At 40.1% G+C, this 25,055-nt stretch overlaps 3 protein-coding genes and 2 non-coding genes across 5 annotated transcripts in view; 4 read left to right on the top strand and 1 right to left on the bottom strand.

Moving 5' to 3' along the window:
* Positions 1–7,146: 7,146 nt before the first annotated feature.
* Positions 7,147–10,565, top strand: LOC121325328 (cell wall protein DAN4-like). Its single transcript, XM_041267757.1, has 5 exons — positions 7,147–8,574; positions 9,145–9,283; positions 9,693–9,809; positions 9,936–10,052; positions 10,545–10,565. The coding sequence occupies exons 1-5, from the start codon at positions 7,478–7,480 to the stop codon at positions 10,563–10,565; spliced, it is 1,491 nt and encodes a 496-aa protein (XP_041123691.1). The 5' UTR covers positions 7,147–7,477.
* Positions 10,566–11,761: 1,196 nt separating this feature from the next.
* On the top strand, positions 11,762–13,838 carry LOC121325327 (adhesion G protein-coupled receptor G3-like). The gene is made up of 4 exons (XM_041267756.1): positions 11,762–11,852; positions 12,005–12,126; positions 12,745–13,013; positions 13,747–13,838. The coding sequence occupies exons 1-4, from the start codon at positions 11,850–11,852 to the stop codon at positions 13,836–13,838; spliced, it is 486 nt and encodes a 161-aa protein (XP_041123690.1). The 5' UTR covers positions 11,762–11,849.
* A 4,965-nt stretch (positions 13,839–18,803) lies between these two features.
* Positions 18,804–25,055, top strand: part of LOC121325525 (protein VAC14 homolog) — a 32,054-nt gene continuing 25,802 nt past the window's right edge. The window contains exons 1-9 of the mRNA XM_041268085.1: positions 18,804–19,668; positions 21,183–21,333; positions 21,609–21,776; positions 22,290–22,352; positions 22,802–22,909; positions 22,993–23,102; positions 23,244–23,365; positions 23,754–23,891; positions 24,165–24,305. Coding sequence (XP_041124019.1) covers positions 19,565–19,668; positions 21,183–21,333; positions 21,609–21,776; positions 22,290–22,352; positions 22,802–22,909; positions 22,993–23,102; positions 23,244–23,365; positions 23,754–23,891; positions 24,165–24,305 — 1,105 coding nt within the window. The 5' untranslated portion in view covers positions 18,804–19,564. The remainder of the gene's footprint in view (positions 19,669–21,182; positions 21,334–21,608; positions 21,777–22,289; positions 22,353–22,801; positions 22,910–22,992; positions 23,103–23,243; positions 23,366–23,753; positions 23,892–24,164; positions 24,306–25,055) is intronic.
* trnag-gcc lies at positions 24,626–24,696 on the bottom strand. Its single transcript has one exon. It is a non-coding gene; the product is annotated as a tRNA-Gly (tRNA).
* On the top strand, positions 24,890–24,960 carry trnag-gcc. Its single transcript has one exon. It is a non-coding gene; the product is annotated as a tRNA-Gly (tRNA).

Here is a 25,055-nt window from a genome sequence, read left to right as displayed (position 1 = left end):
TTCAGATATATGAATGCACTATGGAAGTTCTAATATAATAATAATAATAATAATAATAATAATAATAATAATAATAATATAATAATAATAATAATATGCAGATATATGAATGCACTATGGATGTTCTAATATTAAATAATAAATAATAATAATAATAATAATAATAATAATATAATAATAATAATAATAATAATAAAATAATAATAATAATAACAGAAACCCCAAATACAACAGCTAAAACAGAAACCCCTAATAAACAGCTAAAACAAGAATCATAATAATAATAATAATAAATAATATAATAATAATACTACAACAGCTAAAAGAGAGACCCCAAACACAGCATCAATAAAATACAACAGCTAAAACAGAGATGCCTAATAGCATCAATAGAAATACTACAACAGCTAATAATAGATAATACAGCATCAACAGAAACCCCTACAACAGCTAAAACGAGACCACAAACACACACAGCATAACACGAGAGACCCCACAATATTCACAGACCCCTATTATATACAACATAACTGAATCCCAAAACAATAAAACAGAAACCCCTAATAAAAAGCTAAAACTAGATACAGCATCAACAGATACTATAATAACACAACATCAACATAAACCCCTAATACAACAGCTAATAATAGATACCCCTAATAAACAATAAAAACAGAGACCCCAAATATAGAAACCCCTAACAGCTAAAACAGAGACCCCAAACACAGCATCAACAGAAACCCCTAATACAACAGCTAAAACGGAGACCCCAAACACAGCATCAACAGAAACCCCTACTACAACAGCTAAAACAGAGACCCCAAACACAGCATCAACAGAAACCCCTACTACAACAGCTAAAACGGAACCTCTAACACAGATCAACCCCCTACTACAAGAGCTAAAACAGAGACCCCTAAAACAGCAGCAACAGAATCCACAACTACAACAGCTAAAACAGAAACCCCTACAGCTACAACAGAAACCCCAACTACAACAGCTAAAACAGAGACCCCTAGCACAGCATCAACAGAAACCCCTACTACAACAGCTAAAACAGAGACCCCTAACACAGCCAACAGAAACCCCTACTACAGCATCAACAGAACCCCTACCCTAAGCTACAACAGCTAAAACAGAGACCCCTAGCACAGCATCAACAGAAACCCCTACTACAACAGCTAAAACAGAGACCCCAAACACAGCATCAACAGAAACCCCTACTACAACAGCTAAAACAGAGACCCCTAATCACAAATCAGCATCAACAGAGACCCCTACATCACAGAAAAGCTAAAACAGAGACCCCAAACACAGCAGCAAAACAGAAACCCCTACTACAACAGCTAAAACAGAGACCCCTAGCACAGCATCAACAGAAACCCCTACTACAACAGCTAAAACAGAGACCCCTAGCACAGCATCAACAGAAACCCCTACTACAACAGCTAAAACAGAGACCCCAAACACAGCATCAACCGAAACCCCTACTACAACAGCTAAAACAGAGACCCCAAACATAGCATCAACCGAAATCCCTACAAAACAGAGACTCCAACAGAAACCCCCTACTACAACAGCTAAAACAGAGACCCCTAGCACAGCATCAACAGAAACCCCTACTACAACAGCTAAAACAGAGACCCCAAGCACAGCATCAACAGAAACCCCTACTACAACAGCTAAAACAGAGACTCCAAACACAGCCAACCGAAACCCCTACTACAACAGCTAAAACAGAGACCCCTAGCACAGCATCAACAGAAACCCCTACTACAACAGCTAAAACAGAGACCCCTAACACAGCATCAACAGAAACCCCTACTACAACAGCTAAAACAGAGACCCCAAACACAGCATCAACAGAAACCCCTACTACAACAGCTAAAACAGAGACCCCAAACACAGCATCAACAGAAACCCCTACTACAACAGCTAAAACAGAGACCCCTAGCACAGCATCAACAGAAACCCCTACTACAACAGCTAAAACAGAGACCCCTAGCACAGCATCAACAGAAACCCCTACTACAACAGCTAAAACAGAGACCCCTAGCACAGCATCAACAGAAACCCCTACTACAACAGCTAAAACAGAGACCCCTAGCACAGCATCAACAGAAACCCCTACTACAACAGCTAAAACAGAGACCCCTAACACAGCATCAACAGAAACCCCTACTACAACAGCTAAAACAGAGACCCCAAGCACAGCATCAACAGAAACCCCTAGAAGACTCCAAACACAGCATCAACTACTACAACAGATAAAACAGAGACCCCTAGCACAGCATCAACAGAAACCCCTACTACAAGAGCTAAAACAGAGACCCCAAACACAGTATCAACAGAAACCCCAAATACAACAGCTAAAACAGAAACCCCTACTACAACAGCTAAAACAGAGACCCCTAGCACAGCATCAACAGAAACCCCTACTACAACAGCTAAAACAGAGACCCCTAACACAGCATCAACAGAAACCCCTACTACAAGAGCTAAAACAGAGACTCCAAACACAGCATCAACCGAAATCCCTACTACAACAGCTAAAACAGAGACCCCAAACACAGCATCAACAGAAACCCCTACTACAACAGCTAAAACAGAGACCCCTAGCACAGCATCAACAGAAACCCCTACTACAACAGCTAAAACAGAGACCCCTAACACAGCATCAACAGAAACCCCTACTACAACAGCTAAAACAGAGACCCCTAAGCACACAGCATCAACAGAAACCCCTACTACAACAGCTAAAACAGAGACCCCTAGCACAGCAGCAACAGAAACCCCTACTACAACAGCTAAAACAGAGACCCCAAACACAGCATCAACAGAAATCCCTACTACAAGAGCTAAAACAGAGACTCCAAACACAGCATCAACCGAAATCCCTACTACAACAGATAAAACAGAGACCCCTAGCACAGCATCAACAGAAACCCCTACTACAACAGCTAAAACAGAGACCCCTAGCACAGCATCAACAGAAACCCCTACTACAAGAGCTAAAACAGAGGCCCCAAACACAACATCAACAGAAACCCCTACTACAACAGCTAAAACAGAGACTCCAAACACAGCATCAACCGAAATCCCTATTACAACAGCTAAAACAGAGACCCCTAGCACAGCATCAACAGAAACCCCTACTACAACAGCTAAAACAGAGACCCCAAACACAGCATCAACAGAAACCCCTACTACAACAGCTAAAACAGAGACCCCTAGCACAGCATCAACAGAAACCCCTACTACAACAGCTAAAACAGAGACCCCTAGCACAGCATCAACAGAAACCCCTACTACAAGAGCTAAAACAGAGACTCCAAACACAGCATCAACCGAAATCCCTACTACAACAGCTAAAACAGAGACCCCTAGCACAGCAGCAACAGAAACCCCAACTACAACAGCTAAAACAGAGACCCCTAGCACAGCAGCAACAGAAACCCCTACTACAACAGCTAAAACAGAGACCCCAAACACAACATCAACAGAAACCCCTACTACAACAGCTAAAACAGAGACTCCAAACACAGCATCAACCTAAAACAGAAACCCCTACTACAACAGCTAAAACAGAGACCCCTAGCACAGCATCAACAGAAACCCCTACTACAGCAGCTAAAACAGAGACCCCTAACACAGCAGCAACACAAACCCCTACTACAAGAGCTAAAACAGAGGCCCCAAACACAACATCAACAGAAACCCCTACTACAACAGCTAAAACAGAGACTCCAAACACAGCATCAACCGAAATCCCTATTACAACAGATAAAACAGAGACCCCTAGCACAGCATCAACAGAAACCCCTACTACAAGAGCTAAAACAGAGACTCCAAACACAGCATCAACCGAAATCCCTAGATAAAACAGAGCTCCCTAGCACAGCATCAACAGAAACCCCTACTACAACAGCTAAAACAGAGACCCCTAGCACAGCATCAACAGAAACCCCTACTACAACAGCTAAAACAGAGACCCCAAACACAGCATCAACAGAAACCCCTACTACAACAGCTAAAACAGAGACCCCTAGCACAGCAGCAACAGAAACCACAACTACAACAGCTAAAACAGAGACCCCTAGCACAGCATCAACAGAAACCCCTACTACAAGAGCTAAAACAGAGGCCCCAAACACAACATCAACAGAAACCCCTACTACAACAGCTAAAACAGAGACTCCAAACACAGCATCAACCGAAACCCCTACTACAACAGAGACCCCAAACACAGCATAAAACAGAGAGACCCCTAGCACAGCATCAACAGAAACCCCTACTACAACAGCTAAAACAGAGACCCCTAGCACAGCATCAACAGAAACCCCTACTACAACAGCTAAAACAGAGACCCCTAGCACAGCATCAACAGAAACCCCTACTACAACAGCTAAAACAGAGACCCCAACACAAATCCCTACTACAACAAAACAGAGACCCCTAGCACAGCATCAACTACTACAACAGCTAAAACAGAGACCCCTAGCACAGCAGTAACAGAAGCCCCTACTACAAGAGCTAAAACAGAGGCCCCAAACACAACATCAACAGAAACCCCTACTACAACAGCTAAAACAGAGACCCAAACACAGCATCAACAGAAACCCCTACTACAACAGCTAAAACAGAGACTCCAAACATAGCATCAACCCCCTACTACAACAGCAAAACAGAGACCAACACAGAAACCCCCTACTACAACAGCTAAAACAGAGACCCCAAACACAGCAGCAACAGAAACCCCTACTACAACAGCTAAAACAGAGACCCCAAACACAGCATCAACAGAAACCCCTACTACAACAGCTAAAACAGAGACCCCTAGCACAGCATCAACAGAAACCCCTACTACAACAGCTAAAACAGAGACCCCTAGCACAGCAGCAACAGAAACCCCTACTACAACAGCTAAAACAGAGACCCCAAACACAGCATCAACAGAAACCCCTACTACAACAGCTAAAACAGAGACCCCAAACACAGCATCAACAGAAACCCCTACTACAACAGCTAAAACAGAGACCCCTAGCACAGCAGCAACAGAAACCCCTACTACAACAGCTAAAACAGAGACCCCTAGCACAGCATCAACAGAAACCCCTACTACAACAGCTAAAACAGAGACCCCTAACACAGCATCAACAGAAACCCCTACTACAACAGGGAAAACAGAGACCCCTAGCACAGCATCAGCAGAAACCCCTACTACAACAGCTAAAACAGAGACCCCTAACACAGCATCAACAGAAACCCCTACTACAACAGCTAAAACAGAGACCCCAAACACAGCATCAACAGAAACCCCTACTACAACAGCTAAAACAGAGACCCCTAGCACAGCATCAACAGAAACCCCTACTACAACAGCTAAAACAGAGACCCCTAGCACAGCATCAACAGAAACCCCTACTACAACAGCTAAAACAGAGACCCCAAACACAGCATCAACAGAAACCCCTACTACAACAGCTAAAACAGAGACCCCTAGCACAGCATCAACAGAAACCCCTACTACAACAGCTAAAACAGAGACCCCAAACACAGCATCAACAGAAACCCCTACTACAACAGCTAAAACAGAGACCCCAAACACAGCATCAACAGAAACCCCTACTACAACAGCTAAAACAGAGACCCCTAGCACAGCATCAACAGAAACCCCTACTACAACAGCTAAAACAGAGACCCCAAACACAGCATCAACAGAAACCCCTACTACAAGAGCTAAAACAGAGACCCCAAGCACAACATCAACAGAAACCACAAAACAGAGACCCCTAACACAGCATCAACAGAAACCCCTACTACAACAGCTAAAACAGAGACCCCTAGCACAGCATCAACCCCCTACTACAACAGCTAAAACAGAGACCCCAAACACAGCATCAACAGAAACCCCTACTACAACAGCTAAAACAGAGACCCCTAGCACAGCATCAACAGAAAGCATCAACAGAAACCCCTACTACAACAGCTAAAACAGAGACCCCTAGCACAGCATCAACAGAAACCCCTACTACAACAGCTAAAACAGAGACCCCTAGCACAGCATCAACAGAAACCCCTACTACAACAGCTAAAACAGAGACCCCTAGCACAGCATCAACAGAAACCCCTACTACAACAGCTAAAACAGAGACCCCAAACACCATCAACAGAAACCCCAACTACAACAGCTAAAACAGAGACCCCTACTACATCAACAGAAACCCCTACTACAACAGCTAAAACAGAGACCCCAAACAACAGCATCAACAACAGAAACCCCTACTACAACAGCTAAAACTGAGATCCCAAACACAGTATCAACAGAAACCCCAAATACAACAGCTAAAACAGAGAACCCCTACAGAAACCCCTACTACAACAGCTAAAACAGAGACCCCTAGCACAGCATCAACAGAAACCCCTACTACAACAGCTAAAACAGAGACCCCAAACACAACATCAACAGAAACCCCTACTACAACAGCTAAAACAGAGACCCCTAACACAGCATCAACCGAAATCCCTACTACAACAGATAAAACAGAGACCAGCTAGCACAGCATCAACAGAAACCCCTACTACAACAGCTAAAACAGAGACCCCTAGCACAGCATCAACAAAAAACCCTACTACAACAGCTAAAACTGAGATCCCTAGCACAGCATCAACAAAAACCCCTACTACAACAGCTAAAACAGAGACCCCAAACACAGCATCAACAGAAACCCCAAATACAACAGCTAAAACAGAAACCCCTACTACAACAGCTAAAACAGAGACCCCAAACACAGCATCAACAGAAACCCCTACTACAACAGCTAAAACAGAGACCCCAAACACAGCATCAACAGAAACCCCTACTACAACAGCTAAAACTGAGATCCCAAACACAGCATCAACAGAAACCCCTACTACAACAGCTAAAACAGAGACCCCTAGCACAGCATCAACAGAAACCCCTACTACAACAGCTAAAACAGAGACTACAAACACAGCATCAACAGAAACCCCTACTACAACAGCCAAAACTGAGATCCGAAACTCAGCATCAACAGAAACCCCAACTATAAGAGCTAAAACAGAGACCCCTAACACAACATCAACAGAAACCCCTACTACAACAGCATCAACAGAGACCTCTAGCACAGCATCAACAGAAACCCCTACTACAACAGCATCAACAGAGACCTCTAGCACAGCATCAACAGAGACCCCTAACCCATCTACGACTAGGACTCCTAGCACAACATCAAATGCAGTGTCCCTTACCACAACATTAATAACTCGGAACCTTATCACAACATCTAGAACACTGTACGCTAACACAGCCTCCACAACAGCGACCCCTACCCAAGTTTCTACAACGAAGACCCCTACCACAACATTTACAATTGAGAGCTTTACCACAGCATTTACACCAGCATCCTCTACAACAGCTTCAATAACTAAGATTGCAACTACAGCACCTACAACCATGGTCCCTACCATGGCATCTACAACCGCATCCCCTGCCCCATCATCTACCACATTATCTACAACAGAGAGCCCTACAATTGAGACCCCTAACACATCTACAAATGAGACTCCTAGCACAGCCTCCACAACAGTGTCCCCTACTCAAGCCTCTACAACAAACACCCCTCCCATAGCATCTATACCAGAGGCGTCTACCATTGCCTCAACAACAAAGAATGATACCACAGCATCTACAACTATTATCCCTACCACTACATCTACAGCTAAGAACTTTTTCATAGCATATACAACAGTAACCCCTACCACAGCATCTGCAACTCAGATCCTTACCACTACATCTGCAACAGTGTCCCCTTCCATAGTATCTACACCCAAGACACCTAACACAAGTCATACAACAGAGACCCCTTCAATTGCATTTACAACAGCATTCATTTCTAAAACATCTGCAACAGTGTCCTCTTCTACAACCACGAGCCCTGCCACAACATCTGGAAAAGAGTCCACTGCACCATCTTTAAAAACCTCTACAGTCTCCCCTACTCAACCATCTAATATAGTGTCCCTGTCAGAAACATCTGAAACACAGACCTCAACCACAGGAAAACATACCATAGCATCTACAACAGTGTCCCCTACAACTACATTCATAAAAATGTCCTCTTCCACAACATCTACAACCAAGAGCCCTTCCACAACATCTACAAAGTCCTCAACTGCAGGACCTACAAAACAAAACTTCACCACAGCAGCTACAGCAGTGCCCCCTATATTTGAACATACAGCTGATCCCCCTACAACAACCTCTACATCGTTATCCCCTAGCCCAGCCTCAAAAGTCTCCCTAACCCACATTTCTACAACAGAGACCATAACTACAGAGTCTCCTACCATAGCATCTACATCAGAGGCCTCCACTAAAGCATCTAGAACAGCATTCCCTACCACTTCTAAATCAGTTAACGTTCCTGTTCAATGCCCTTGTGAATTCATGACAGAAAGTCTACAAAAACAAGATAAGGATTTTTTAAGTCAAATATCCAAGTGTGACAAAAAATCAGTGGAGCAGTGTAATGTCGTCTCTTCAATATTAAGGTAAGTTCTGTTTAAAGTTATATTAAACATTTCATTTAAAATTTATTTGCAACGAGACTCATATATATATATTATATATTATATATTATAATTTTTTTTTTTTACTGGATCTCATTTAACCATAGAGACTACGTAAGTAAATTTAGGTGGTGAATTACAGGGGAATCGCACGTGCCGAGGTTTACCCTTGGACAGTGCGATCAGATGAAAAGGACTTAGGTTTCAATGGCACATATGCCTTTTATTTTTTTATTTATTGAGAACCTCTTTACCGCTTAGGCTAAACCTTGGAATTAAGTTTTCTTTATGTGTCCAATTTTTACCTGACTAATCTCTATATGTTTGTGTTTATGGCCATTTGCAAAATACTAATAAAATAGAAGAGAGTAACCTCACAGCTTCTTTGAATTTGATTGAAAATTATTGGTCATTTAAATATAAAAAATGATACCACATATGTGTTTATGGTGGAGACCTGCATTTCCAGGGTCCTGACACCTGTAAGACGCAGTTTATATCACTGACAGAGGGTACTGTATTTGTACTAATTACACACATTATTCATTGCAGAGGTGTTAAAAATATTCTTACTGACAAAACTGCATTTAATGGGCCAAAGAAGGAGATTCATTTTACCGGTTTTTATGGGGTTGTTGCTAAATACAACATAACTGACGAGAAACCTCTTCTGATTTCATTACCTGTACAAGTAAGTATTGTTCTACTGACCATGCCACGTTTCAATTGCAGTAGCAGACAAACCATATTTAAAACCAGTGATTGAAATAGTTTATAGAAATAATGTTAAACTAAAAAATGCTGTTGATCTTATTATTTTTTTTTTTTCTCTCCAGGCGTTATTTTCTTTTGAACACCATTTACTCTGTGCATGTAATTTGGGTCCCACCTGAGTCTAATGTTCTAAGCTGCTTCTGTGTAGGGCCTGGTGGAGTCCAGAGTATGATCTTTGTGATTTACAATAAGTTAATAACACAAACAAGAGAACTTATTTGACATGGTCTTAGAAGCAAAAAACAATATACAACTAAAGACACCCTACATGCAAAATGCTGTGGCTATTGCAGTTTCTTCCAATTGTCTATGCTCTTCTGTTTCAGGGTATACATCCAGTGGGGATCAAACTTACACCTGAAGCATTACAGCAGGCTAGTGGTCACAATAATGACTCCTCACAATATGGTGTTGGCAGGTTTATAAACTCCAACTTATTTCCGGTAAGGCAGCTCAGGTTTACCCACAGCAAAGATCTAAATTTGGTTTTGTATCTGACCTAATTTAACCAAATACCACTGGTCTTGCACATTAACTGTCTCAAACCCTCATACCCTTGTCTATTTCAGGATATGCAGAACAGTTCTCTTCTCTCAGATGAGGTGATTGCAATTGAACTGGGGAGTGCAATCTCCAATCTCACTGACAACATAACAATAACCTTTTACCATCCAGACACCTTGCAGGTAAGGTCTCTCCAAACTGCTTGATCATTTTGCAACTGTTTGCAAGGACATTTTACTGAATTGTATAACACATTAACACAAATGTTATATATCAAGGAGACTAGTTTCTTTTGTTGATCAGTTTTTTCCCCCCGAGCGCCATGAAAACAGAGGCATATTAGTTACCAGAGACACAAATTAGACACCATTGTTCACAAGTCAGCATCACAATCTGTAAATCACTGAAAAGGCACCTAAACCGAATAAAACAATCCAGTTACATAATGTATATTATGTAGTTATAAAATAACTTGGTGCTCCAACTAAACAAAACCTAGCGAGTCCTCAATCTCACCTCCAATGGAGTTCAGATACTGAGCACTGGACACGTATTACATTGACTAAATAATCCCATTCTCACAGCTATCAAAGAAAGGACATGGATTTTCATTTGACAGGCTAAATAATGACATTGGAGCCATTCTGCATCTCCCCCTACCCCTCTCACTACAGTCAGAGCTGGTGTTGGGCTAAGAAGGTAACAGCAGTGGTAACACATGAGCTACAATTGCTATATGCTAGTTTGTAAACTTCACACACAAAATAGCAGTTTCTCAAAAGCCCTACCACCGCTCCTGCTTCCCAGCCCAGCATTCATACGCACACAAACTGCTCATTAACATCAACATCCTCCCAGCTCTCTCCTCGTTCTTCTTAATTAAGGTTTATAAAGTATTCAGCTACAATTAAACTAATGAATCAATTACAACGCAATTTCCTTACACAAGTTCACACGTGCTTTCAAACAACAATAACATACAATTATAAATACACAATATAGTGTTTAAAATCACTTTGTATATGCATATGTGTATGTTGGACAGTAATGTGATTTTTGAAGTTGCATCTTTTGTGAATTGAAGTGACTGACGTTCTAATTTCAGGGAAATGTACGAGTGAAATGTGCATTCTGGGATCTGATTCAAAATGGTAAATTAAATACGATTTTAACTGAATAAAGATATTAAATGTTATTTTTCTTTTATGTTAATTTAGACAAGCTCCCATGGTGTGTTCCTGCTTTCAGCTCTAACAGTATTTTTGCTTCTACAATGATTTATATTGCTCTAGTCACTTCCTCTGTGGTTAACTGTGCTTGCCGTTGCTTTACCATGCTTTTTTCTGTGCTTATGCTGTACCATGATACAATAAACCTTCATAAGAGGCCAGCACTGCATGTACATTCACATATAAGGCTAAAACATTTAATCATAAGACCATTTTATTACTGTGAATGCCCACATAGATTACCAGTACAGTGTTCCATTAATAACAATAATACTATTAACATAATGTATTTCTGTTGTACAACATACACTAACTAAACTCTAAAAAGTTGTAAATATATAATTAGCTGTGTAAAAACTGTGTAATAATACTCCATGACTATAAAAACACTCAATGGTTGTGTGTGTGTAGGTGTATATATATATATATATATATATATATATATATATATATATATATATATATATATATATATATAGTAATAATACTAAAACAGACTCTTAGACCAGAAGTGTTTCTCAGTGTTTTCAATAAAGCCATTACATGTCAGTCCTTGATAACCACGTCTTGAAATGTTTGAGAAAGTGTAACTATATGAACCTTATTGCAAGGCTTAGCTGTATCCAAGATACCCTCTAATTATTTTTTACAGGGACAAAAGCAATATGGAATGATTCTGGTTGCCAAACATTTGGAGACAAAAATAAAACTGTTTGTAGCTGTAATCACCTGACTTACTTCGCTGTATTAATGGTAAGAATCGCATTTACTGACTTTAGCTAAGATGTAATGCTGGTGAATAATCAACTGTTTACCACACTCCATCAAGCATCGGGACACAGGGGATCAGATTTACCGCTATCCAGGTGTGTTTCTCACTCAGATATTTCCTTATATTCCCACAGAACCCTAATAATATCACCCTGAGCGCTAGCACCTTGAAAACACTGACGTACATCTCCTACAGCGGCTGTGGGGTTTCACTCTTTTTCTTGGGAGTTGTTCTATTCATGTACATTGTTCTATGGTAAGGTATAACTTTCAAACATTGGGAGATAATACTGTAACATGAATTAAAAAAAAAAACAACAACAATACAGACTTACAGCCTTTATGTTGCTTTCTGGATCTATGCACTTTGGATCGGAGAGTGAGGAAGGCTGCAACCTCTGCTTCCTCCTTTTTAATTATATAAATACCTGATAGGAATATATGGATTTATAAGCCTGTGTAAAAGTGTTTTGATCTGAGTTCAGGAGCTGCTCTTCCGTTCACGTTGCCTGCTGTAGATATATGTAACATATGGTAGATCACATCAGCTACTGTAGCATACTGTATTGCTGTCAGGCCACTAGAACAGAGATTCAGATGAACTTGGAAAATCATTGTAAAAACTTCCCCATACAGACTTATCAAAAAACATTTGAGTAATTGCAATTCGAATCATCCAGACTGATCGAAAACATTGTAAAATGAAAGTTAAAAAAAAAATTCTAGCAACATTACTACAGCAGGAAAACACTAAAAATCTATGACCACCCATTTGAGACTGACGGGAACTGAGTTTGTCTTGGTTTTTAAAAAGTAGGATTTACCATTTGCTTGCTCTGGTGACTTCAATAAATACGACCTTTCCTTTCCCCAGGAAACAGAAATCCGATCACTCCGCCGCAATTCATCGGAGCCTGTGTTCAGCGCTGTTCCTGCTAAACCTCACCTTTTTACTGAACGAGTGGCTGGCGTCCTATAATAAAGATGGGCTCTGTCAGTTCATTGCCGCCCTCATGCACTATTCCCTGCTCTGCACCTTCACCTGGTTTGGAATTGAAGCTTTCCACCTGTACCTGCTGATGATCAAGGTCGTCAACACCTATATAAAGCATTACCGGAAGATGCTGAGCCTCGTTGGCTGGGGTGAGGCTCCACATGATGATAGGGGATAGAAATCTAATTTAAAAGCGTTCACAGTTGCATTTCTTAAAAGGTAGAGCATAACAGCCTTGGAACTTATTTTTTGAAAGTTTGAGCTCAGCAAGGTTTATAGCTATGTGTTTTATTTAATTGCAGGAAAGCTGGCGAGACTAATAATCAAATTCTTACTTTTAAAAATACGTTTCAAGGCTGTAATTAAAAACAAAAAATAAAACAAAATAAAAAACAAGAATGGAGAACCACTTGACATGAATGATGATACGTAGGTGACATAATTATTAAATGTTGTGCAACCTATACATTCTACATTAAGAGGTTGAGTTAATTTGATAGTTGGGAAGGTGGGCTTGTGGTTTATGAACCTGGAGCTGCAACTGCTGTACCAGTATAGCTGAACACTATACACCTGCCACATTACTACTAGTGATATTGGTTATTGTCCCACTTTGCCAGAAAAAACTTCGGAACTAGTCATATGGTTTAGCAACTAAGTATAGAATAAAACATGTTCATATTTAGATTTGGAAATAGCAGAGATATGCAGCCTCTTTAATTTCACATGCAAGATATTGAATAGCTGGAGTATGTTTTAGGAATCACTCATTTAGCTTGATAACTCGGGCTGTAAAAATCAAAACCCTGAATCTAATGTAAACACCGGTCCATCCAGATCCTGAGCCACACCATTCCAAAGATACGCCTTGCTCTTTTCCAGGAATACCAGCTGTACCTGTAATTCTGTCAGCAAGTTTTAACAAGTATGGGAAGTATTCCATATCCACAGAGCTGAAGTCTGTTTCAATGTAAGTCATGCATTATTATTATTATTATTATTATTATTATTATTATTATTATTATTATTATTAATAATAATAATAATAAAAAATTAATTAAGAGCAAATTCAAATGAGAGAAAACACAAAATACAGTAAATAATTATGTTTGAGAGCAATTATGAATAATAGTTAAACTTAAAAATATTTTAGAAAACATGGATATGGTTACCTTTAAGAGTAAAATCAAGTACAGGATACAGAAATTATAATTATGATTGAGAGTGGTAGTAGAATACAGCGAAGGGTGGGGCAGTTAAGTGCAAGCACAAGATGATGCAAGTACTGCTATCCAGCATCCAGCTTTGTTTATTTTTCTTCAACAGTTACACATTTTTTGTTTTCTATTATAAATCATGACCATATTGCATTGCTTCTTCTTGAGCCTTTCAAACACCACACTAATTCATCTGATATCTCACATTTGCATTTTCAATCTTACCAGGTGTTGGCTAACAGACCCTGCACTCCTTTATTTCACCATCGGATTCTTTGCAGTGCTATTTCTGTTTAATGCAGTGATATTTACAAAAGTGACAGTGGAGGTGGTCCGATTAAGAAGAGCTGGGGCACCAAAGAAGAGAATATCTAGTAGTGAATTACACACAGTACTGGGCATGGCCTGCTTACTTGGGATAACATGGGGGGTCATTTTCTTCAACTTTGGCCCCCTCCAAGAGCCAGTACTATATGCCTTTTCTATCCTGAATTCTCTGCATGGTAAGAAGAGTGACATATATTCACATAATGCTAGCCTTACATCGGAGGCAACGCCACACACAAAAAGGAAAGCATTCTGTAAAGTGTACAAGCTTGAAAATGAACCGACTAGCATTACTTTGCTCTCTTGAGCAGTTTATTAATCGTTTTAGAAAATTAGCATTCTCCTTTTTGAAGAAAATTTTGAAATTGGAGTAAAGCTCCTTTTGATACACAGCCTGTGTTATTTAAAATTAGATCATATCTCAGTTTCAGAGGTGTCGTGGTGAAGGCCTGTGGATGATGGACAATTATCACAGGTAGAGAAAGCTGCTAGCTGGTAGCAACCACTTTAAAAAGAATGTATACGTGTATAATTCAGATAACTCTTTAAACAGTTAATCCTGCTTTATGGTAATCTTTTTTAAAAGAACAAAAACTCTCATTATTTACACCTACACAGGAGTGAATATTACACACTTACAGAGTGCAGTCTGTATGACACTGGGGTTTATCCCCTTCCTCCTATCGGGTTTCCACTCGACCTGCCAGCAAAAAAGAAATAAATAGAACTTCTAATTTGTTTTCTTCCAGGTTTCTTCTTATTTCTGAGGTACTGGAACTCAACCAAGACTCGCAGATCAACTGAGAAGCTTGACCAGACAAGAACTAACGCTGTTTCGGAAGTAAACGGAACTTGCATTGAAACTCATATCGAATGATACAGGAATCAAGATGTGAAAAACATTTCCATGCAGGTGCAGTTTAGTCTAGTGGGGTCCCTATAGAAACTGAAGACCACTCTAAAGTCATAATTCCACTGTCTGATCCATAAAGTAAGGCTGTTGGGCCCGTTTGGGTTGTCCTGCTGATAGGAAAAGATGATTGAATTAGGAGATGGTAGCATACAACCTGAATAGACATCACAGTGTGGTGAAATTAACAAAAGACCACGTTATATACAAGCAATGCGTAAAGAGTGTGTTTGTGAAAAGAGCCCAGCTCTTTTTCAGTGCTAACTTTCCATACACCAGATACTCGGGTTTATGTTTTTGATGATATTTTTTTTTAATTAAAGTGGACTGATCTTGTTTGTTTAAAACACAGGAATGAGGATTTGCGTTTATACTGGCAGATAATACCCTGAAATTCTGATTCTTGATTGGCTGTGGAAGTGTTCAATGTTCTATTAGATTTAATGCTTGTTTTATGCCCAGTCTGACAGTAGTTTTGAAATTGCAGACTGACTGTGCTTTAGCTTTGGTGCAATTCACATTTGTGAGCATTTCTGATAGTTTACTGCGTGTATTCCAGTCAGTTAACAGCTCTCAAACTTGCGTTTTTAATATCTGTTTTACTCTGCACACTTCATTAAACTCTATTTTATTGTTTTTTTCCCCCATTATGCCTGTAATTAAATGACAATTTTTTTATTCTTACTTTTTTTTTAAATTAAAAAAATAATTTTGGTGTTTTCTGTGTTCTCTCGCTCTCCGTCACAAGTTCCTATGTTATAATGAATTCAATACAACCTAAGCGGCATCTTCAACAAGTCAATGAGGACAAACCCAAAAGTCACTTCACAGGGATAAGGACAGGGAAAGACAAAACATGTTTTATGTATTTCTTTATAAGAAGATATTCTTTCTTTCTATAGAACTCTTGAGATATGCATCTCGTTTCCATGCTTTAAATTTAATGAACAATGGAGAATAAAGAGAATCTCAACAGATTATTGCATTCATTTATTTTCAGTCAGCCGTTGAAACAGATTACTTGCCAGGGTTAGGGTTAGCGTTAGGGTTATGGTTAGGGTTAGATTGAGAGAAAATAAACAGTGTTAACAAAAGTCATTCTTGGCAGTTTTATAACTGAAAATGTAGACAGGGGTCTAGGTGCATTAAGTTTTAACCTTGTTTCCATATTTAGCAATACTTTGAATTTATAAACAGTGTATAAGTTATGGATAGCTGCCGAAGTAGCTTCACATGCATCAGTCTCGCCCGTGCACTCTCACACTGACAGCCCTCCCCTCAGTCCCATAGACATGCTCAGTGCTGGCTGCAGCGTATTTTTAATTTTTTTCATGTTGGACCGATAGCAATACTTGCATAAACAGTGGCACGCCCTTTGAGTGTACAGGGCAGGCGCACACGCACACGCACACTACATGCAAACAGCAACTTTAACTTTACATAACTGCAAATTAAAAGCATCTATTAGGATAATATTTTACTAGTAGGGGCCTATTCAAAATTGGGAGGATTGCCTGCGAAATTAACCTTCAAAGTGTGAATTACTAATAACATTGTTTTAAAACTTTTCTCTCGTCACAGCGATGCAAAATTACTTTACTTCACTGTCCATGTGATGATAATTAAATCCAATCACTGGCTTGCTGAATGAGATTTAATTTTCATGCACACTCACCAGAGACAGAGGATGCGGAATACTGATATTTACAAATAAGACGGCCAGTTGAATGGACGTAAACATAAATGTGAAATCCTGGGCTTTGGGGGTAATATATATGGTATACATTGTTTTATATATTGTATGAATACGAGCTTTGGAGGTAATATATATGGTATACATTGCTTTGTATATTGTATGAATACAACCGCGAAATATCCGCAAATTTTGCCGTGATAGACCAGCGACAAATGTTCATTTCTCCGCGATTTAATTAGACAAATTGCAAGTAAATTTAAGTCATGTTTTTAATTACATACTATCTCACGTGGACCCTAAACTTCGGGGTCAATGTTTCTGCGAGAAAAAATATTAGCTATTAAAAACTTAAATATTTATTTATATAACTATAATTATTATATTATAGGCCTATGCAAATAATATTTTTTTGGTTTAAAAACATAAGGTATCACAGTATAACATGACTGCCTTATCAGTCTAGTATAATGCAGATTAGAAAAAAATAACGAAAAAAAAAACTAGAAAGTCAATTAATTATTCATACTTTAGCAATTCAAAACTAAAATTGATGTGCTTACCAAAACAAGAAGCTTCTTCCGAATCCACCCAGACCTGCCACAGCACTATCACCTATTAGCTGAAAAATATTTTCTTCAAAGAACTTGAAGAAATAGGCGCCTGTTTTTCCCATTGGTGTGACTCGAATGAAACTGTCAAATGTGTGAGAAAAGGATTATTAGGCTACTTAAAACCAAAAGCAGATGTTTGCTTCACTTAGGCAATTAAAAATCAGCCAGCAATAATCAACCTCAGTTTTATTTTAGATGTGACATGGTTAATATGTTATTGTTTTTAATGTAACTATTTTGAATAATGAAGGATTATTCAAAACTATTTAAGCATACTTTCTGACGCTGGTCTAGAGACAAGAGAAATCATGCCTGTGACAGGACACCGTAATAAAGGCTCAATTCGCAGCTACTGGACAGCAAATCAACTGAGAAGACACGACTGGTCCAGACTTCTGTCATCGGCTGGATCCATACCACACCCTCCCTCAAAAATAGACAGTCAAACTCCCAACCCTTTTTAAATTCTTTCAGTATCAGCCAATCACTGCCTGCCAGCTTGAATGACGCCCCGTCTCCAACAAGTTTCGAGTCAGAGCCAATACTACACGGATTGCTATACTGTTGAATATACTGCTGCTTGCTTCTGAGTTTTACTCGCTCTATTCCCTGCCTAAACACCACATAACCTAGGGGTAGAATGTAGCAATATGTGTGGATCGTATTAGTTGTGCTAGTGCAAGCCTTAAACATACAACGAATATTTAATGTATCAGGAAAAATCTATTTTTTTTTTTTTTTGCAGAAAGCAGCTCATTTTATTACACCCACTAAAACTCTAACGCGTTGTATTATCTCGTTATTATCAAAAGTAATATTATGAAAGTAGCGCATTACTGAAGTAAAGCGTTACCGTCAACTCCAGGGATGACCTAAGATAGTACTGTACTAGCTGATACACAAATTAGTACCATAAAAAGGGAGATTATATATTAATGGACTTGTCTTCTTTAGATTAAGTAGTTTATTATAGAAACATGCAGTTTAAAGTTGATATGCTTCTGCAATAATAATAATAATAATAATAATAATAATAATAATAATAATAATAAGCTACATTTTTCACAAACTACACTGTGTTTGTATCTATTATTACTGTCTGTTGTCTCAGCAGCCTGTAAACACAGCGTAGCTCGACTAGCAGGGCTGTGGGGAGTGGAGTGATGGGAACTGCGCAATATGGCTACAATGATTAGCAGTATGCAATCTGTTTAGCGACCGGGCTACAGTGACAATACAAGCACCTCCTACTCTCCTGTCAAATTTAGGTCTCTCTCTGTCTCTCTGCACCTCAGTCGGGCTGTTTGAAGCAGACTCCGGACACAGTGGACAGAAAGCGGATAGAACGAAGGCATTGCAACACCTGGTTTACATGCACTGCCTTCACGTTTTGCGTATGTAGTCTATTGCTGTTATTTGTCATCATTATTAATATAGCTACAATATGTGAACTAATACAAACAAATCTTAGTAAAATATCGCTGTTAAGTTTTTTTTTTTTCTTATCTTTCCTGTAACTTATTTTTTATTTTACTATCGGTATATACGCTATTTGTTTTTGCTATCGAACAGACATAATCTATTCCGGACAATTTCAGAGCATTCATAATCTACAATTTGCAGAAATGAATGAATAATTATTGTTGTATAGAGACTATAAATAAATACAATTATTGTGTTAAGTATCAGACATCAAGAGGACCGAAAACCAGTTAGCAGAACGGCTTAGGAAGAAGAAAAAAAAAACACATGACTGTCATTATTTGGTTCTACGTGAATCCTTGTGTGTAATTTCACAAGTAAGTTGAGCAGTAAAATGACTCAGTTTCAGAAACTTGACTGAATTATCGAAACCAAGGAGCGATATCCCACAAAAAGAAGAAAGCGCGGCAGCGGAAGAAACATTATTGTGGGTTTTTTTTTTGGTTGATGTGTGAAGATGAGTACGGAAAAGGATCTCTCCCCCTTGACCCCCAGCATTGTGCGGGCCCTCAGTGATAAACTGTACGAGAAGAGGAAGGTGGCAGCCCTTGAGATTGAAAAGTAAGAGGGGTTTCTAACCCTTACATCACTAGAGAGTGACCCCTTTTAAGTTATTAAAGTAATTGATTAATGTATGTGCCCATCTTATACGTCAATGTTGTTCTCTCAAACTGAAAAATGTGCCACTTTTATTTAAACCCCATTATTATTATTATTGTTAATGTTTTTTTTTTTTTTTTTTTTTTTACGACCAGGACGGCTTGCTTTAGAGCGCTCTGTGTTTAAGCCAGTGCCTGTCCCAGTATCACGGCCTATTTTTTTTTTTATAGGCTTGATTTTTAACAAGGTAGTTTGATTTCTAGCACTATCCTGTTTGCGTTCCCTATTTAATCTGCATCAGATTTATGTTTGTCTTGGTTTTAATATGATACCGTTTGCCCCTTTGGCCAATTGTATTACCTGTGTGCCTATGATGAGGATGCATGTGAATCCTGATCCAGACAGAAGCTCGGGGTGTATGCAATGAAACGCAAACTACAAAAAATACAAATGACAACAAACTTCAGGATTGTGGTGCTACTGAATGACAGAGAAACATGTTCTAGGAATTGTGAACGTTTACCCTAGCTAGGTTATTGGATGATTGGAGATATATATTTTATGGCATTATTACAGAGAGGTTCAATAAATTAATTTAATGGGTTTTTTTTGTGTGTGTGTCTTTAATATCTATGTTTACAGTGCATTTATTACATTATTTTGTGTGTGTTTTCCAAAATGATGATATTAGTAAGATTTTTTAAAATTTTTATTTTGGAAAGGAAGTTCTTTATCACAGATGATCTACCTCTGTAAGGGGGAGTAGTGAGTGATGATGACTCAGGAGTCATATGAGTGACTCCATCTGAGAGAGGAAATGCTATCATGTGATACTAATAATGCCTGATGCTGGAATATTGGGCCAAACAGTTTGTTCTGTAACCCAGTAATGCTGAGGAGGGAGGTAAGTGCGTCTTGCTGTGCAACATCAATCAAGTAATACTGTGTGTGTCTGAAATTTCTGTTGCAGTAATTCCCTGGCAATATTGAGCCCTGTAAGGACTATGGCAAGTATATTATCCAAGAAAATGCAGCTATGTGCGGCATTGCATTCAGTTTATTGGCTGCAGTGTACTTTTCATAGAACTGTTTTATTTTATTTTATTAATTTTTTTTTTTTTTTGGAAGTATTTGGGGGTTCAGTCTTCCAGAATTGCTTGCCTTCAGCGGTAAAGTTACTTTGGCATTTGAAATCCTTTTCATAATCTTTTTCCATAAGCCACTTTATGGAAGTTATATTGCTGTGCAATTTGTTTTGGTTCATTGATCTAACAGATTAACTGAACCTGTCCCTTGATAGGAATAAAAAATAATAGATTTTGCCTTATAACCTTTGATAATTGTCTGATTTCACAGACCTCGATTAGCACTCGGTTGCCTGACGTAGCATTAGGTAGTCCAGTGTTGGTGGTGTTCTGGTTTTTGTAACCAGCCATGAGCAATTGTTTTTGTTTGTGTGTGTTTTCCGCTTTCAGGCTGGTGCGTGAGTTTGTCGCTCAGAATAACTCAGCCCAGATCAAACATGTGATCCAGACCCTGGCGATGGAGTTTGCCCTGTCCCAGCACCCCCACAGCAGGAAGGGGGGGCTCATTGGGCTGGCAGCCTGCTCCATCGCACTCGGCAAGGTGGGCAGACCCTGCACATGCTTCTCCTTCGGTCCACATTAACAAATAGATACAGGTCTTCTTTGTACTTTTTTTTAGATCTGTTTGCTTAGTGTCTATCACAGTTTACTTGCCTTCTGCCTTCTGCAGGACTTATAACCCATGTCTCCCTCTCTCTCTCTCACACTCATACTTTCACTCTCTTGCTCTCTTTCTCCCCCTCTCACTCATACTTTCACACTCTGACACTCTCTCTCCCTCTCTCTTTCTCTCACTCTCTCACTCTCACTGGACAGGACTCTGGGCTGTACCTGAAGGAGTTGATTGAGCCAGTCCTCACCTGCTTTAACGACTCTGACAGCCGGCTGCGCTACTATGCCTGCGAGGCTCTCTACAACATTGTGAAGGTGGCGCGGGGAGCGGTCTTGCCACACTTCAACGTGCTCTTCGACGGTCTCAGCAAGGTAACACTCGGACAACTGGGATGGAAGGGAGAGCTGGACAGTGAGTGAGGGTGCGGTGGGAGATCTTGGAATTTGTTGCATTAGCTCCCCCTTGTGGAATACAACTTAGTGATGCAGTGTTTTCTTTTGATTGCATTTAGTTTTCTCCCGTAACTTGACTGAGACTGATTTTTTTTTTTTTAACATTATCAGTGAAACAGAATCTTTTAGGCTATGAGAGGATAAACAAAAGTGATCTTTTTTCACTATCAACAGTTTTCTAAGAGTCAACATAACTTTAAAGGGACATCGCGAAACCAAAAATAAAAACCGAAAATGAGGAGCCCTAAGTGTGGATAACACAGTATAATGTATATGGACCTACTGTGGAACTTGAGAGGATAGGAAAGAGGGGAGGGAGAGAGAGAGAGATGTGGGCACGAGAAATGGACAGAGTAGATCTGTATATGTTGATGGACGTTTTGATTATACAGACAGATGATTGCTGCTCATGTTATTTTCCTCCTTCCCCAGCTGGCAGCAGATCCCGATCCCAATGTCAAGAGTGGCTCTGAGCTCTTGGACCGACTGCTGAAGGTGAGTGACACTGCAGGGACATTAACTTCAATCACAGAATCAAAAACGTTTCATATGTACAAAAAGAGAAAGCAATAGGGTCTGTAAAGATATGACACAGCATCCAAAATCAGCCCAGTTAGAGAAGCAACAATTGGGGGTAAAAGATGGAGCAATGTGGGGTGCATAATCTGTTTCATACTTAAAGGGACAGTTGTGGAACGTTATGCAAAGTCACTGGCTTCATAGTCAAACTACCATATAGAGCAGATGGAGCGTTGTTAAAATGTTGTGAACAGGCTGTGTAATGAAGTATATGCATGTGTACTGTATGTTGCAGAGAAATAGATGGGCAGCATGGCAGTGCTATGTGTGTGTGGTAGAGAGAGGAACGCTATGGCAGTGCTGTGTGAATGTGGGCAGTCTGTGTGCTCCTCTCCAGTAGTGCTGCACTGTGTTTACTCTCCCAGGATATCGTCACCGAGAGTAGCAAGTTCGACCTTGTGGCCTTCGTTCCTCTGCTGCGGGAGAGAATATACTCCAACAACCAGTATGCTCGCCAGTTCATCATCTCCTGGGTGAGCCCCCCCCATTCATTTTCATGCTGTACATGCAAGGCAGGGGCTGTGTTCATGCTGACCCCCTGTGCTCCTGTCCCCAGATCCTGGTTCTGGAGTCTGTCCCCGGTATTAACCTGCTGGACTATCTCCCCGAGATCCTGGACGGGCTCTTCCAGATACTGGGGGACGGCAGTAAGGAGATCCGCAAAACGTGAGTCCCTCAAAAAACTGCTTTTCCCCTTTTGTTGTAATCAATATCCCGTATCAGTACATGCATGGGAGTCAGTAGGTTTGAGTTCTGTCTCCCATCCTGTTCCCCTCTGACAGCTGTCAGCTGCTTGTCCCGTTTCAGGTGTGAAGTGGTTTTAGGGGAATTCCTCAAGGAGATCAAGAAGACTCCCTCCAGTGTCAAGTTTGCTGAAATGGCTAATATCCTAGTAATCCATTGCCAGGGATCAGATGAGTCCAAACTGAGTATGTATCAGTGTTTTCACATTCTAACATTATACCGCAATGACCTGCCCAAAGAATCAGTCATTGTCCCCCATTATGTTAATTCATGCTTATTGATTTTGGTAGTACCCGTTCACTGGACAAAAGCTCAGAAGCATTTTGTTTGTTGCATTAGCCCCCCCCCTTGTGGAATACAGATAGAACACATCTATATCAAGTGCTGCAGTCTTTTCTTTTGGTTGCATTTAGTGGGCAGCTCTAGTTTTAGTTTACAGAAAGCCTGTCATGCATAACTGTTTCCTCTCACTGTACAGTACATATAACACAGTATAATGTATTCTGAGAGTTGTGAAATCTATTTTCCATTTTCTTATTCCCATGATAATAATAGCTGTTTTACCTCCCCTAGCGAATGACCTGATCCAGCTGACGGCCATGTTGTGGATGCGGGAGTTCATCCAGCTGGCGGGGCGTGTGGTGCTTCCCTACTCCTCGGGCATCCTGACCGCTGTGCTACCCTGCCTGTCCTACGACGACCGCAAGAAGAGTATCCTTCAGAGCAGGGGGACCGGGAGGCAGGATGTCCCAGTTACTGGAGCTGAGCGCTAGTGGTTAGAGCTGAAGGACTGAGCCAGTGTGGACTTGCTTTCTCAATAAACAAAGTCTCAATAAATGAAGCAGTCAAATAACCATATATGTGCACTCCAAGCATTCGAATGTGTGCAATTGTATCCAGCCCTCTGATTTAAAGGGTGCGGGGTAGGGTTATTCCGGAACCCTGTCAGTTTCTCCAAATCACCCTTAACCCCTTACTGCCCAGGTACCAAGGAGGCAGCCAACGCCTGTAACCACAGCCTGATGAAGTTGGTGACTCTCGAAGATGATGTGGAGGAGGCTGAAGGGGGCAGTGAGCTGCCACAGCAGGACGACACCCCTCCCCGGACCCAGGACACCGTGGACAGTGAGTAGCCAGCTGGACGGCTTCATTGGGGGAGGGGGGTGGCTAATGAACTGTATATTTTCTGTTTTTATTTTTAATTGAAGTCTTACTGAACCTATTAAAAATCCTATAATTTTGGAAAACATAACATAATTGTGTAACTTTAAGTAGGTTATTTTCAAGAAAAAACAAAACAAAACAAAAACCTTTGTCCTGGCATTAGTGGGAAATACTTTGTGAATTTACCTGACATTAAATATTTCTGATAAACAATGTGTTCTCTTTTTAAAATAAAATAAAAAAAATGTAAAAAAAAAAAAAAAAAAAAAAAAAAGTGTAGCTGCATTGGCCGGGAATCGAACCCGGGCCTCCCGCGTGGCAGGCGAGAATTCTACCACTGAACCACCAATGCTGTGCTGGTCAAAAAGAGAATCCTCAAATGTCTGTCTAAATAGAAAGGAAGTGCAGGCAGAGCCAAGTTAGCAATGGGAGGGGGTGGTAGAGAGTATTATCCCCATCCATGCACTGCCTGCCAGTTCAGTAGGGCTCAGGTTTCACTATGCTCTGCTCTACTCTATGGCTCTGAGACAGACTCTTCCAGCACAGCATTGGTGGTTCAGTGGTAGAATTCTCGCCTGCCACGCGGGAGGCCCGGGTTCGATTCCCGGCCAATGCAGCTGCACTTTTTTTTTTTTTTTTTCATTTTTTTATTAAAAAGAGAACACAATGTTTATCACAAATATTTAATGTCAGGTAAATTTAAAAACCCGG

Source organism: Polyodon spathula, chromosome 13 (genome assembly GCF_017654505.1).
Source record: "Polyodon spathula isolate WHYD16114869_AA chromosome 13, ASM1765450v1, whole genome shotgun sequence".
NCBI lineage: Eukaryota > Metazoa > Chordata > Actinopteri > Acipenseriformes > Polyodontidae > Polyodon > Polyodon spathula.
The sequence above is the reverse complement of the archived record's forward strand: the minus strand, read 5'-3'. Positions and strand labels throughout refer to the sequence as shown.